Here is a 13,724-nt window from a genome sequence, read left to right on the forward strand (position 1 = left end):
TTTTCAGTATGAAAAAAGTAATGCAATACAGAAGTGATTAAAATGAATTTTAATGTAATAACAACCCAGAAATAGGAGGTGCTGCATGTAACTGGCTGCTTCAGCGTGATGCTTTTTAATCTGAGGTTGAGAGAAACTTTGAGGGAGTATGTCAAGACTTTCCAAGAATTTCAGCAAGAAACCAAGATACTCTGGTCTGCTTGCAAGTTTTTTTTTTAACTTGGTCTCACTGAAGAGACCATTAGGGTACTGGCCCAGCTATTGGCTAGGATACTGTCCAATCGGTGTACTTGTGCGTCAAGTACTTCACAAGACACAGATGACTCATCGAGACTCAGACAGAAACATCGCTGAGACGCTGGCCATTTTCCAGGCCACTTTCAGAAAAGACTCAAGCCACGAAGCTAAACAGAAACCTCTCTCTGAAAAGCGAGCAAGCTGCTAAAGACAGCCCACTGTCACTCACAGATGGGACTAAAGTCTCCAACCGCGACTCAAAAACCAAGGCAACAAACGCAGCACTGGCAACCATACATAAACCCCCCCTACACCACAGGCACAGAAAACCACCCCAGCAGCTCCTAAAAATCTGGACGCAGAGGGGATTGAGCTGACGCACACACCCACTGCAACTGACGCTCCCTGTATCCGCACCTGAGACAATGGCATGAAACCAAGACACGACACTGGCTAATATAAAATCCCACAAACGAAAAGCAGGCACACGTCCAAGGCTGTGAGTGAGACGCAGAAGAGAGTCACCGCAAGTATTTTATGCATGAACACGACAGCGGGCCAGAGAGCAGCTTAGGGGTTCGGCCCAAACGCAATTTGGCAGCTGCTGACTCCGAATGGTAGGAATACCTTGATTCTCGCTGGAACCGCACCAAGAGCTGGGGGGCTTAACATGCACTTACTTTCTGATGGATTACCGCAGGGGTCAGATTGCAAATCACACTGTGGAAGCACAGGAACTCTTTCAGGCTCACGTTTGCTTGGAACCAGGAAAGCGAACGCGATTCTCTCTCCATGACGAGGAGAGGAGGACAGGAGCAATGGGATTCGGCTCGCAAAGCTGACAAGTGACAACCGACTGTCCTTCTGTTTATTCCATGCTACTAAAAAAAGTTCAATGTCTAAACTTATCTACAGCGTCAGGTTGAAGATAAAGACAGTACATCATGGGAAATCAAGCATTACAGTACAGTTCACTCGGTCTCTTTTGGTGGCTTTACATGTAATCACCACACAGATTACACAGAGAGTCACAGAGATTATTCCTGGAACATCTCATCTCACTAGGTCCATCAAATGTTTTCCAATTGGCTGACGGCTCTCATATCTGTCAAAATGAACATGCTGGCACAGCATTTTTCTCCACAGCAATATAAAAAGCAAAATGGTAAGGACACACACACACTAATCAACAGTAGATTTACTGGTGCTGGTAAGTACCTCCAATTATCAAACGAGGAACATCAGAAGAAAATTCAAACAAAGGCAGAGGCAGATGTCAGGGACTCTTCTCAAAAGTAATGCAAGAATAATAATAATGACCATGACAGTAGATTGGCTTGCACCTGCCGTGCTCAGCTCACTAATAACACTAATCATATGAATGAGAGGAGCACACCTCCCCAGGGAATGTGTGTACTACTAAATGTTGCACGCCCAAATTCCACAGTACGGCACAATGTGTGCGCAGCTGCCTGCTTGCAGGAAGAACCACACAACTATATCAGAGTGAGAGAGGGTATTAATTAAATTAACACATTTATAATTTCACTGAAAAATAAAGTCTTAATTTCTCCGTGGTATCAATATTAATACTGTAATTCTAACCAATTCATTACCATTGAAACCTGAGGTTCTGAGGTGAAACAAGAGGAAATACAAAATAAACAGTCTCCAAAGGGGTGAAAAAAAAAAAAACTCACATCTTTATGTTGTCATGATAAACCTTCGTATCCGATGGTTGATTATAAAGGGGCTGAAGGAGAGGAAGCAGACATTACTTTCAGTAAAAATACAGGCATGGAAATACAAGCATCAGCATAAATCACTGACAGTATAAATCACCAGTCGGTTAGCCAGTTCAGCAAACTATCGCAACCTGGCAGATGACTCATTTATAGCAGATGCATAAGGTCACAGTGTCAAAAGTTCGGCTCTGCCCAAACACATACCAGTTCCACCCGGGGCCCAAGTCCCTCCAGTATTTTGTGCGCTTCTTCGGCTTTTTTCTGTGAATGAAGAGATAAGGTGAAGAAAACTATGGATATGTAGCAACATGCCTAGGTTCATCCTCATACGTTTAATTTGACATCTTTATGTTGAGCAATTACAGATATTAAAAATATTATCACAGTTACAAATTTTTGCAACGGGTTCATCTTTCAAAAAATATGCAATTAATTTTAAAATATCACTGACGATTCAGCCTTTTTTTTGGTTCACAAATCAAACTGACAAATATACAGTGCAGCTTGATCCAACGCCTTTCAGCCTTTAAATCTTCTCGCCAGATTTGCAAACATTTTAATTTAGCAGTCCCGCCCTACTCACTCCCTCAAAAAAACTGAAAAGAAGAAAAAGAAAAGAGTTTTTTACGTGCCACATAGATTCTGGTATATTTTCAGCAAAGAGACAGATTCTATTTTTTTTTCTCAAACACGATCTCTGGAACAAATTGTCCAATCTTTTCAGGCAAAAAATGTCTCCCGAGGCAGCTGACCTGGAAATAAAGTGGCTCTTTTTCGAGCCCTGCACGGAGGGTCCACCAGCCGAGCGGAAGCCTGAGGCTTTGGGGCAGGTAATGAGAGGCTACAAGCTGCACACGCTGCTAATGCCGAAAGGGGTGGATGGCGGCTGAATGGCAAACCAGGAGAAGAGCACGCTGCTTTTCCACACCAGCTTCCCACAGGCAGGTAATTTTTGATAATGTAATACACCTTGGATATCGCAGCACGGCGATCTCTCAGGGTTCAGCTCATGCCAAAATCTGCGTGGCTGACACAGCCTAACGTTGAACAGCTTTCCCCCTCTGATCACTTTGCCCCTTTTCAACTGATGGGAATCTCTCTACTTCAACTCTTTTGCTTGAAAATAATAGTAATAATAATTATTAAATTGTGATGTTGCACTCCACTGACCAAAAACTATGCAGCATAATTAAGAAAAAATATACTCATAAGCTTTAACTGCTGCATTAAAATTGTGTCGACATAAAAAAGCTGAACAATTAATGTATAATGTTAGCTAACAGAAACCACTCTAGCTCCAAATTGTAGCTCCAACCAAATAGCTCCAATCTGTAACTAAAGCACAGTGAAGACGTTTTTACATGCCACACAGATACAGGAAGAGAGAATGTACATAAAACAAAGCTTCTTTTTTTTAGTTTGAAGATAAAGTCTATATGCAATTCCTTTAGTCATCATACCTAAAATGGCAACAACACGCCAATTTACTACATACATAAAAAATTTCAAAAACAGATAAAACCCAGGGCCGTAGCAACAGCTGACACAGGGCACCAGTGATAGCAGGCCGCTACGAGATGGAGTTTTCCTGCTGAAGGGGTTAAGAGTTACTTGTGCAGGAAGCAGGAAGCTGTAGCTGGGTGACTTCCAGAAGCGCACAGAACAGAGACGGGCTGAACTGCAGTAACCCCTGAGCGCTCCCGCCCTCCCTCCCGCTCTCTCTCTCTGTCAAGAGAACCCAGCCATCTGTAGCTTCAATTAATGAACATGACATTTGCCTCAAACCTCCTACATGTCCTCACAGGACAGCGTAAGTAAGACAAACAAAAGTGGTGGCTAGTTTCACACACGAACACACGCACGTACACACACACAAAAAGTCCCTATCTTTTTAACCCAATAGCACTCACATTTACAGGTTCACATTTTGTAGACAAACACACACACTCAAAAGTATCTTCCTCGTACATTCACTGGCATCCACATGCACACTTACACACACACACACACACAGACTTCCATGCATGCACGCACACATGCACACAGGCACACACGCACACACAAATACACACACACACACACACACACACACACACACACACAGACTTGCATGATTGCACACACAGGCACGCAAGCAAACATGCACGCACGCACACACACACAGACACACACACACGCGCGCACACACACACACACACACACAGACACACACACACAGACACACACACACACACACACACTCTCACACAAGGCTCCAGAGTGACTGGGACTGCACACATGCCCTCTGCACAGCATGAAAAACATCAGTGGCCACACTGATGCAACAGCCATTGTTCCCTGTGAGGGAGAGGCACACTTCCTGTCGTTTGATTTCAAGGCAACTGGATACTTTTTTACATGACTGCTTTCCGAATAACAACAACTGACACCGATGACGATGATTTCACTGTAGACCGAAACCAAGCTGGCCGAAGACCATACGATGCAGTGAGCACTCCCCTGGGGGTGGGCGGCCGGGCGAGTGGGCGAGCCGATGGGTGTGGCCTGGCGCAAGGGGCACCGCCCCATCACCCACCCTGTTCTCGTCGTAGATGATTTGGACGATACTGCGGTGTTTGTGCTCCACAGGAGGGGGGGTCGCCGGCCTCTCTGGCTCCACTGGTTTCGCCGCTTCGTCCTCCAGTTGTTGCTGAGAAAAGAAAGAAAACGGTCGACAAGAAACATGTCAATATTCAATTTCACACACCCTGTGCAGGCCCACACGAGAGAGACACAACTGCCCAAGCATCAGGAAGAAACAGCCAGACAAAACCGCCAAGCCAAAAACTGGTAATAAATTAAGCTCAAGGCCATTTGCTTACCCTCACAGTCCTGAGTATTCAACCAGAACTAGCCAGTCATTTCCTTTTTTTCTTCATACAGAGTATGAAAAGAAACATCACTGTTTATGAATATGTAACTTTCTTAAGAAAGATACAGTAGGGGTTACAGTTTTTAGGTATTGATTAATTATACCGATGGCACCTCGGCTCCTGGCTGCACAGCAACACCGACTGGCACAGAAGCATTCTTCTCTTGATAAGCAGAACACAGTCTTTCCTTCCTGTGTTTTTCATACTCGATTTTAACATCCAACAGGTTAAATCACCTCATCTAACTCTCTTATAGAGCATATGACATGCTCAGTGGTAGTCACCCAAGTACATCATAGTGGTCACTGTGACATGGCTGCACCAAGCAGGTCTCCCCCTAAAAAATGTGTCTTCTTCATAGTTTCACTGGCATTCACACACGTGCAAACACACAAAGACTTGCACACATGCATGCACATATGCACTCGCACACACAAACACGCAGACTTGCAAATATGCAGACACGCAGACTTGCATGAATGCATGCACACACATACACACAAATGTCTAGACATGTGTGCTTGGAGGCAGCCTTTTCCTGTACGTTTTGTATCATTTGTCAAGCAGAGGAAGTTTGAGAAAATGTGGAAATATTTTCCTTTGTGCACAGTAGTTTTTTTTTTCCTTCACAAGAAGATTGATCATCACTGAAAAAGAAATTTCAGGAAAATATATTGACTTATTTTTGAATGTGGATGCTTATGTGAATAAGAACAACGGGAGAACTTGTCCACATCTGTCAGATCCATTCCTCCAAATCTCCCAACTAATTCATAGTTAGCAGTAAATAAGGAGGATTAAATTTGTCATTTTAAAGATTTTGTGAGTTTAGACAGTAGACAATGAAACTGTCGAGGACTGTCCTAACTGCTACAGGAACGCTGCTCTTACATCAAGTTTAATGGCAGATGATAAAAGGGTTCATAACAAAAGAGCACCAAGTAATATTAGATTTTACATTTGTCAAACAATGGCAAAGTAGCTCCACAAAGATGAATATGAAAACACATCCAACCTTCTCACATTGTAGCAATTGATGACGAGCATTCACTTCTTCATTTGCGATGGTTTCAGAGATGAACGGTTTAGCTGACATCACACTGAAAGACTTTGTACACTTCTATAAAATAAAAAGCTAACCATTTTAGCAGTATTGAGTGATGTATTCCAGTGGGAATTATTTACTAAATCACACAACAGCAAGTGATTCATTTCACTGACAAACTCACAGCTGATACATTTTGCTCTTTCCTGACCTGTCTACACTGTAACAAATGACCTACTTCTCCTGGTATCCGATACAGCTATATACGTGTCCGTATGCGGCAGTATGGCATAGTGGGGAAGAAGCAGGGCTTGGAACCGGAAGGTTGCTCGTTCAGTTCACTGCCAGGGTACAGCTGCTGTATGCTTGGGCAAGGTAGTTAATCCAGAATTACCTCAGTAAATGTCCAGCTGTATAAGTGGACAGCGAGCAAAAACTGTAACCTATGTACGTCTCTCTGAATAAGGGCTGCAAAATGCCGATAATCTAAACTACTACACATATATACATACATACATATAAACAGCGTAAGTACTGTAGTGTAAGGTGGGAATACTATGATGCTGCAAATACATGAGTACGATGGCTGCTTTGTCTGGGGAGATCGTAGCACAGAAACAGCACAAATTAACAGAATATCGCAGGCCAGCACAGAGCAACACAGAAGAATACAGAAACAACTCAGAACAGCACAGAGCATCAAACAAGCACAGGCGAGCACAGGCCAGCATAAAACAGCCCAGAACAACAGAGCCGAGCAGAGACCACAGCAGAACAGAGCGGAAGATGATGGCTACCTGCTTCTTCTTGAGCTTGAAGATCTGCTGCTCCACCTTGGCGATCTCGCGGTCCACGCGATCCATGCTTTGGATCAGCTCCTCCTTGGACAGCTTGGAGGGAGAGCCATCCTGCTCAACGCCTACACGCTGGACTCCTGCGGGGAAGACCTCCGCCTTCACCCCAAACTGGCTCTCCTGCAACAGGGAGGAGCGATTCCTCTTAAATTATAATAACTATAACTACAGTTACAAAATATTTACTATGGGTAGTAGTTTACACCTTAATGCATCATGTAATCTAATTATTACACCAGATCTATAGCTAGTGCCCAAGGCTAATAAGGTCATTTTCAACCCTGTATTTGAAAGGCATCACTGTAAGATTGTACAGCCTTGCTACACATTTGTTTCAAAACTGTTAACCCTTCACTACAGCAATCATCAAAATCACGAGAGAATAACGCTGCCTGTCTTAGCGACTGCCGGCAGTGAAACTCTGGACGCCTCGCTCACCTTCTTGACCTCTGATGCGCCGCCCAGGCCGTCCTGCATGGCGTGGGGGATGGGCAGGACGATCCCCGACGCCGGGGCACAGGGGAAGCTGGCCTCGGGAACGGGCTCGAAGCGCGGCCGCTTGGACTCCAGGGCCTCGTGTTCGGGCTGGGCGGACGCCGCGCGGAAGTGCTGCTCGAAGTCGTGCCTCCTCTCAGGGGGCCTGGAGGGACACGGAACGGCTGCGTGAATACCGCGCTGCGTCACTGTGTAACACAGAGCTAACACGCTCTCCCCCACCCTCACACACACTCCCCCACACACGCTCCCACACGCTCCCACACACTCCCACATGCTCCCCCACCCTCACACACGCTCCCACACGCTCCCACACGCTCCCCCACACACGCTCCCCCACACACGCTCCCCCACACTCCCCTACCGCCGCACATGCTCCCCCACACCCCGCTCTCCACCACTGCACACGCTACCACACCCCCACACATGCTCCCACACGCTCCCACACCCCCACACACACTCTCCTACCCCCACACACGCTCCCACATGCTCTCCTACCCTCGCACATGATCCCACACACTCCAGCACGCTCTCCCACATGCTTTCCCACCCCTACACACACTCTCTTACCCCCACACACGCTCCCACACGCTCTCTTACCCTCCCACACACTCCAACGCGCTCCCACACGCTCTCCCATCCCCACACATATAATTGCATGTAATATAGCCGGTGCAGTGTTTAGTTTGATTAATACGACTATACGTGGTTGTCTGAGTGTACTTTTCAGTACTAAGAAATAAAATATTATGTTTGTAAATGCTTAAATCTCTAGCTGTGAGCAGTCTTGCACACCAAATCTTTATAATAAATAATAAATCAAATAATAACATAAAATAATTTGAATTTTATTGAATTATGTTTAACTGGTGTTTGTGGTACATCAAAAACCATTAAAACAGTATCTGCATCTAGAGTGCACTGACCAAGGAGTAAACAGTATTTTAAATGCAGTTTAAGTGTACAGGCTATATATCCAGCATTCAGTTAGCACTTCATATAGCACTTCAGCTATAAAGGCTAGCTCCTCCCTAAATGTCCGGTCCCTGATGACTTTTTTTTAAAGAAAAAGAAACTGTATGAGAAGAGTACTCTGGAGGGAAGGAGGGAAGGAGGGGTGGGGGGTGTGGAGAGTACCTCTCTGCCCCCGGGTGGAACTCTGAGAGCAGGGAGGGCCGCCGGCGCTGCTGCTGCTGCTGGAGAAGGAGCTGGGAGGCGGAGCTGACCTCCTGCAGGTGTGAGCGGTAGTCTGGGACCGCAAACTCCTGCAGTGTACAAAGCAGTGGAGTCAGGAAGGAAGGAGGCCTGGCGGCACTGTCAGCAGCAAGAGCACAAACACCAGGTAAAATGCGCGCCCGGGCCAGGGTGGCTCTGCCGGGAGCGAGCGTGCCTGCTACGCGGAGAACAGAGGAACTGCATGCACATTGTTCTGTTGGGGGGGGGGGGGGGGGGGGGGGGGGTAATCCCCCCCCCTCAAAAATCACACAATCCCTTCTGTTACATTACATCCCCTCTCAGTGTCTATGCTAAAGCTCTGACATGTTTAAAACGCCGCATCTCTGACAGAGCGTTTGAGAAATGGTATCAAAACAACCAAAGGAAACAAAAGAGTGGCCAGCAAAAATGTTAGCATTAGCTAAAGGCATCCAGATTGAGGATAATTGATTGTTGGTGGCAAGACAGTCGCAGTTCACAAACATACCTTATGAAGTCATCAGCAAAGAAAAACTGCACTGACTGGCCTATGTGCAAGGGTTTATTAAAACAAAACATTTTAAAAGACAAAGAGCCCAAGTTAAGTTTTTGCCTCGGCTTGTGTCTTCTCAGCAAGCCCACAGCTGACCTACATATGAAAATCACATCCATCAACTATGCTGGCTCCATGACCATCCACGTCCTGATGATCTAATCCCGTTTAGGCCCCTGCCAAGAAAGTTCGGCCGATCTCCCACACATTCCAGTCCCGAGACGCCCGCCATATAAATACAGGATTTCCACTGGCGGATCCCCGGTGCCTCGTACCACAGAGAGAGAAATATAAAAAGACGCTGTGTTCTCTCGCTGCGAGAGTAAAACATGAAATGTGAAAGGCACCCCAGAGTGAAAGGGGAGTGGCCTAACTTTGGGGGCGCAGTTGCACACGTTTACCTGATGGTGGCGCGCTGTGGTGAAAGTGTACTGGGCCGAGTGGGGCGGGTAGCAGCTCTGCTCACTGCTGAAGGCCCCGTGGCTGGCTGGAAACCCAGAACCTGACATGCTGGCATGGGTAAGGAACCGGTAGGGTGGTTACAGTGTAAGGGTCAAAGGCTACTGCAAGAGCACCGAGCGAGACACGAACCACCTGTGGAAGAAAGAGATGGGAGGCCATGTTTACCGCCACGGCCGACACATTATTAAATTACATTACATTATTGGCATTTAGCAGACATTCTTATCCTGAGGGACTTACATAGGTTACACTTTTTACATGTTATCCGTTTATACAGCTGGATATTTACTGAAGCAATTCTGGGTTAAGTTCCTTGCCCAGGGATACAGCAGCAGTGCCCCCGCGGGGAATGGAAGCGGCAACCTCGTGGTTATGAGGCCTGCTCCTTACCACTGCGCTACACTGCCACATCAATGCATCCAGTTATGAATAACAAGACGTTTATTACATAGAACTCTCATACAAGATAAAAGTTACAAACTGAAAAACTTCAATTTGAAAAAAAAAACAGAGAGTAAGTGGAGAGTAAGTGGAGAGTAACAAAGTTGCAAACTGAAACAAGTTGGGGCAATACGTGAGCTAACCGTAGTAATGTAGCTGATTTTTCCATTTCACATCTATGTTTGCAGACATAATGTTTGCACCAGGAATAAACCATATATTTCTGTGCACACGTATTTTGTACACTTCGTCTTCAGTGAAAAGGGCAGCACCCGGCCAAATGGCTGCTCCAATCAGTGCAGGCCAACAACCTCATGGTAATGTTTATTCTGGACTGCGCTGGCCTCTTTGAGAAAGGGTGTGGTGGGACCATCACGCCCAGATATACAAGTCACCCTGTGTGGTGCCAAGCTGTTACGGCCTTCCTGGCCTTTCTGTTTGGCGCGGAGTGGAATTAACAGTCATCCTGCATTTTCAATTTGGAGGGCTGGAGGTTGTGTTACAATTCATATATTTGAATGTTCCTGACAGAAAAGGCTATTGCCATGTAATTACATCACATTATTATCATTTAACAGACGTTCTTATCCAGAGCGACTTATACAGGTTACAGTTTTTACCCATTAATCACTTACTGTTTATTAACCCATTTATTCAGATGGGATATTTACTGAGGCAATTCTGGGTTAAGTACCTTGCCCAGGGGTACAGCAGCAGTGCCCCAGCAGGGAAACAAATCAACAATTTTTTGGTTACAAGCCCTGCTCCTTACCACTATGCTACACTGCCGCTATAATAATGTGCTAGTCCGGTATACTTTTACTCAAAGCAAAATTTACAACTGAATGTCGGCCTGCCATTCTAGAAAATGTAGGACGTAAACAATATGGCAGTGAAACACAGCATGGGGTCCCTTGAGTATACACACTCCTGTGAACTGGTGACAAGCAGTCAATGAACCAGACAGAAGACTTGCACAACATGCGCTAATTTTAGAAACTGTAATCTATCAGGGGCAAAAAAAAAAAGTGTTTAGCAACATGTACTCCAAAATAGCTAGCCAGCTGCTTGTGAAATTGTTTGTTTGAGGGCGAGCACGTTTTGGTCACTGTGAAAGTGTTTGGTTGCATGTCTCTAAATTCAGTCACACACACACCTCATTTTTATTTATCATATGCTGAGGAGGGGTACTGTTTGAGCTGAACAACTTACAGTGGTATTATGTGGCCCTCAATCAAGACATACGTTTTGTGAGACATGATCTTTGTGAAATTTCAACCGCATCATTAAATCCTGCTGCATATGCTTTTGGCTACGCATCATATGTTGTACAATGACTGTCCGATTATAGCTGTCATGTCAATGTAAATATAAAGTAGCAAACAGTCATACCAGAGCGTATGGGTGATGTTTCAAGGACTGATGTTCAAAGTGCCAAATAACTGCCTCTGACAGAAGTCCACACTGTTTGGCAATATGGAGCAGTATGGAGGGGATCGGCATTTAGTTTCCATCAAAGCCAAACCCACAGAGGTAACTATACTCATGTTCACATATGAGGACACAGCTCATGTGGTGTCGGCCATGTGACAAGACATGCCAGGCATGGAGGCAGAGAATGAGCGAGAAGTATCAACCAGTTTTAATGGCAGGACGATGGAGAAACCACATTTGCGACTGCACTGCGACTGAGCCTAATTACGACATCTTTCATAGGTTCAGACCTTTCTACAGTGTAGCAATGCACCTGCAAACTACCTGGGCAGACCAAAGGGATGGAGCATTCCAGCCAGACACAAGCCCAACTCCTGCAAGCACTGTCTAATTCCTGTTGTAATGCACAGCTGTATGCCTGCTAGGCTGTAGGTGTAAGCCAGAAAAAGGAAGCTCTGACATTCATGTTCCATTTAATTCTCCTCTTTACAAAGAGACATTTTTGCTCTGTAGAGGATTATTTTGCTTTTTGTTGCAAGCTACTGCTCCTTCCACGAGTTTTTTCATATTTTCTACTTGCCAAAACTTGTATAATATGTCTGTCGTTTATATTCATGTTGATTAATATTCTATAGACCCCATAAAAAGAGGTAAGAGCCTGATTCTCATTCTTTCTGTGGTTAGTTCACACTCCTTGGTGATTTTACCAAACGACAGGGAGTCCAAAAAAAAAACCACTCAAGAGACACTCAAACTGACCAAGCGACAAACACTTAACGGTGGAGATCACTCAGTCATACAAGTCAAAGTGAGAAGGTTCACTTTTAAAGACTATCTCCGAACTGACCAAAACACGAACGACAAACAACAGCGCTAGTCTAGTTAACTAGCCTAATATCGCCACTATACAGCTGCACCCGCGCACCTACACAAAGTGCAATTGGTGACAATTCTTGTGAGACGTCCCCACAATGCATAGAGTAGTGTAAAACTGAACAGCAACTTACAGAAAAGGCCGCTTACTTTTTTTCTGCAGTACATACCGTGCTAAGTGAAATGTGAACTAGTTTTAATATCGCTGCATTTGCTCTTTAACTTGTGTTTTTGCTAAGATTCACACCATCTGTATTCCCATCTCTACATGTTACCCAGATAAAGTCGGATTTGTCTACTAACAGCTAGTCTATTAACTGAATTTCAGCCGTCTGGCAGCTGGATTTAAGATCTTTGTCCATCTAAACTACCTAACTAGCTAGCTATGTGACACTAATAGGAAGTTATACAAGGTGACATATAGTTAGACCAATTACGTCCGTCTACAGCAAAATGATGCCCAACAGTCATTCTATCTAATTTAAACCAACTGGTTAACTGCCAATGCAACTAACTAAATGGTTAGCAAGATTCCACGTTTTAGTAAACGACCAAAATTAATCCAGCACTGGAATAGCTAGCTAGCGATACTTTTTTCAGTACCCACCAACTATCTGGCATATTTTCATTTTTCACCTAAAGCAATGTAGACAGAAAATATGGGCTAAAACTCTTCTTAACTAGCTAAGTGGCATCATCAAGGGTAGTGAAAAAAGGCATCGATCACTAAAGACTATGCCGAGCACTTTCATGTGCTGCCAAACAGCAGAGAAAACTTTTGGCATTCTTCCCTAATCCGGTCCGGGGATGAATCAAGATATGTGTGCCTCGCCCCATAACATTACGATATCGCACTATGTTATGCCGTTATCAATTATGTTATGTAGCACGTTATAGCCAGATTTCTTGTCTCTGATATTTCTCTTTCTGTACCCCAGCTAAACGTTAGCGAGACTATCTTTGCACAACCCCACCGCCATCTTGCTCAGCCCCGGCAGTGTCAACGTTTGCAGCGGGCTGTTTTTCCTTCAGTATATTCCTTATTCATGGCAAAGACAGAAAACAGACACTTACCTCATTTTAGTACACCTATCTAGCTAAATACAAATCTACCTACAATAAAACTAGTTCCAGGCTTGTTTCATTGTTACAATTAACCAGGAATATGTGTGTAAATGACTACTCCTGTTCGAGCGCCTGGCTGCAACATGAGCCGCAGCGTTACTGTCCGTTCTGTAGGTCATTGCAGAAAATTGTGTATGGTTTTACGACCACTTCAATTACTAATTCAGCTGTTCCTTGGCACTTTTTAGAAAGATATTGTGTCGTTTTAATTGTTCGAAACCAAAATGTTTGAAAGTACTGGGTAAAACCGATGAAAAAAGAGCACACACGCGGACATTTTATTTTATACATCAAATAGGACATAACGGTGTAACAATAAATGCTTCCCATAGCAGTGGCGATGGTTAATACGAG

General features: G+C 44.7%; 1 protein-coding gene across 7 annotated transcripts in view; it reads right to left on the bottom strand.

Annotated features, from left to right (window-relative positions):
• LOC118783614 (nuclear receptor corepressor 1-like) overlaps positions 1-13,447 on the bottom strand; it is a 71,198-nt gene extending 57,751 nt beyond the window's left edge. For all 7 annotated transcript variants that reach the window (XM_036537563.1, XM_036537558.1, XM_036537559.1 and 4 more), the window contains exons 1-8: positions 13,320-13,447; positions 9,437-9,629; positions 8,426-8,553; positions 7,232-7,433; positions 6,737-6,913; positions 4,558-4,671; positions 2,187-2,243; positions 1,938-1,990 (exon numbers count right to left, since the gene is read on the bottom strand). In XM_036537563.1, coding sequence (XP_036393456.1) covers positions 1,938-1,990; positions 2,187-2,243; positions 4,558-4,671; positions 6,737-6,913; positions 7,232-7,433; positions 8,426-8,553; positions 9,437-9,544 — 839 coding nt within the window. In that variant the 5' untranslated portion in view covers positions 9,545-9,629; positions 13,320-13,447. The remainder of the gene's footprint in view (positions 1-1,937; positions 1,991-2,186; positions 2,244-4,557; positions 4,672-6,736; positions 6,914-7,231; positions 7,434-8,425; positions 8,554-9,436; positions 9,630-13,319) is intronic.
• Positions 13,448-13,724: the final 277 nt, after the last annotated feature.

Source organism: Megalops cyprinoides, chromosome 9, assembly GCF_013368585.1.
Source record: "Megalops cyprinoides isolate fMegCyp1 chromosome 9, fMegCyp1.pri, whole genome shotgun sequence".
NCBI lineage: Eukaryota > Metazoa > Chordata > Actinopteri > Elopiformes > Megalopidae > Megalops > Megalops cyprinoides.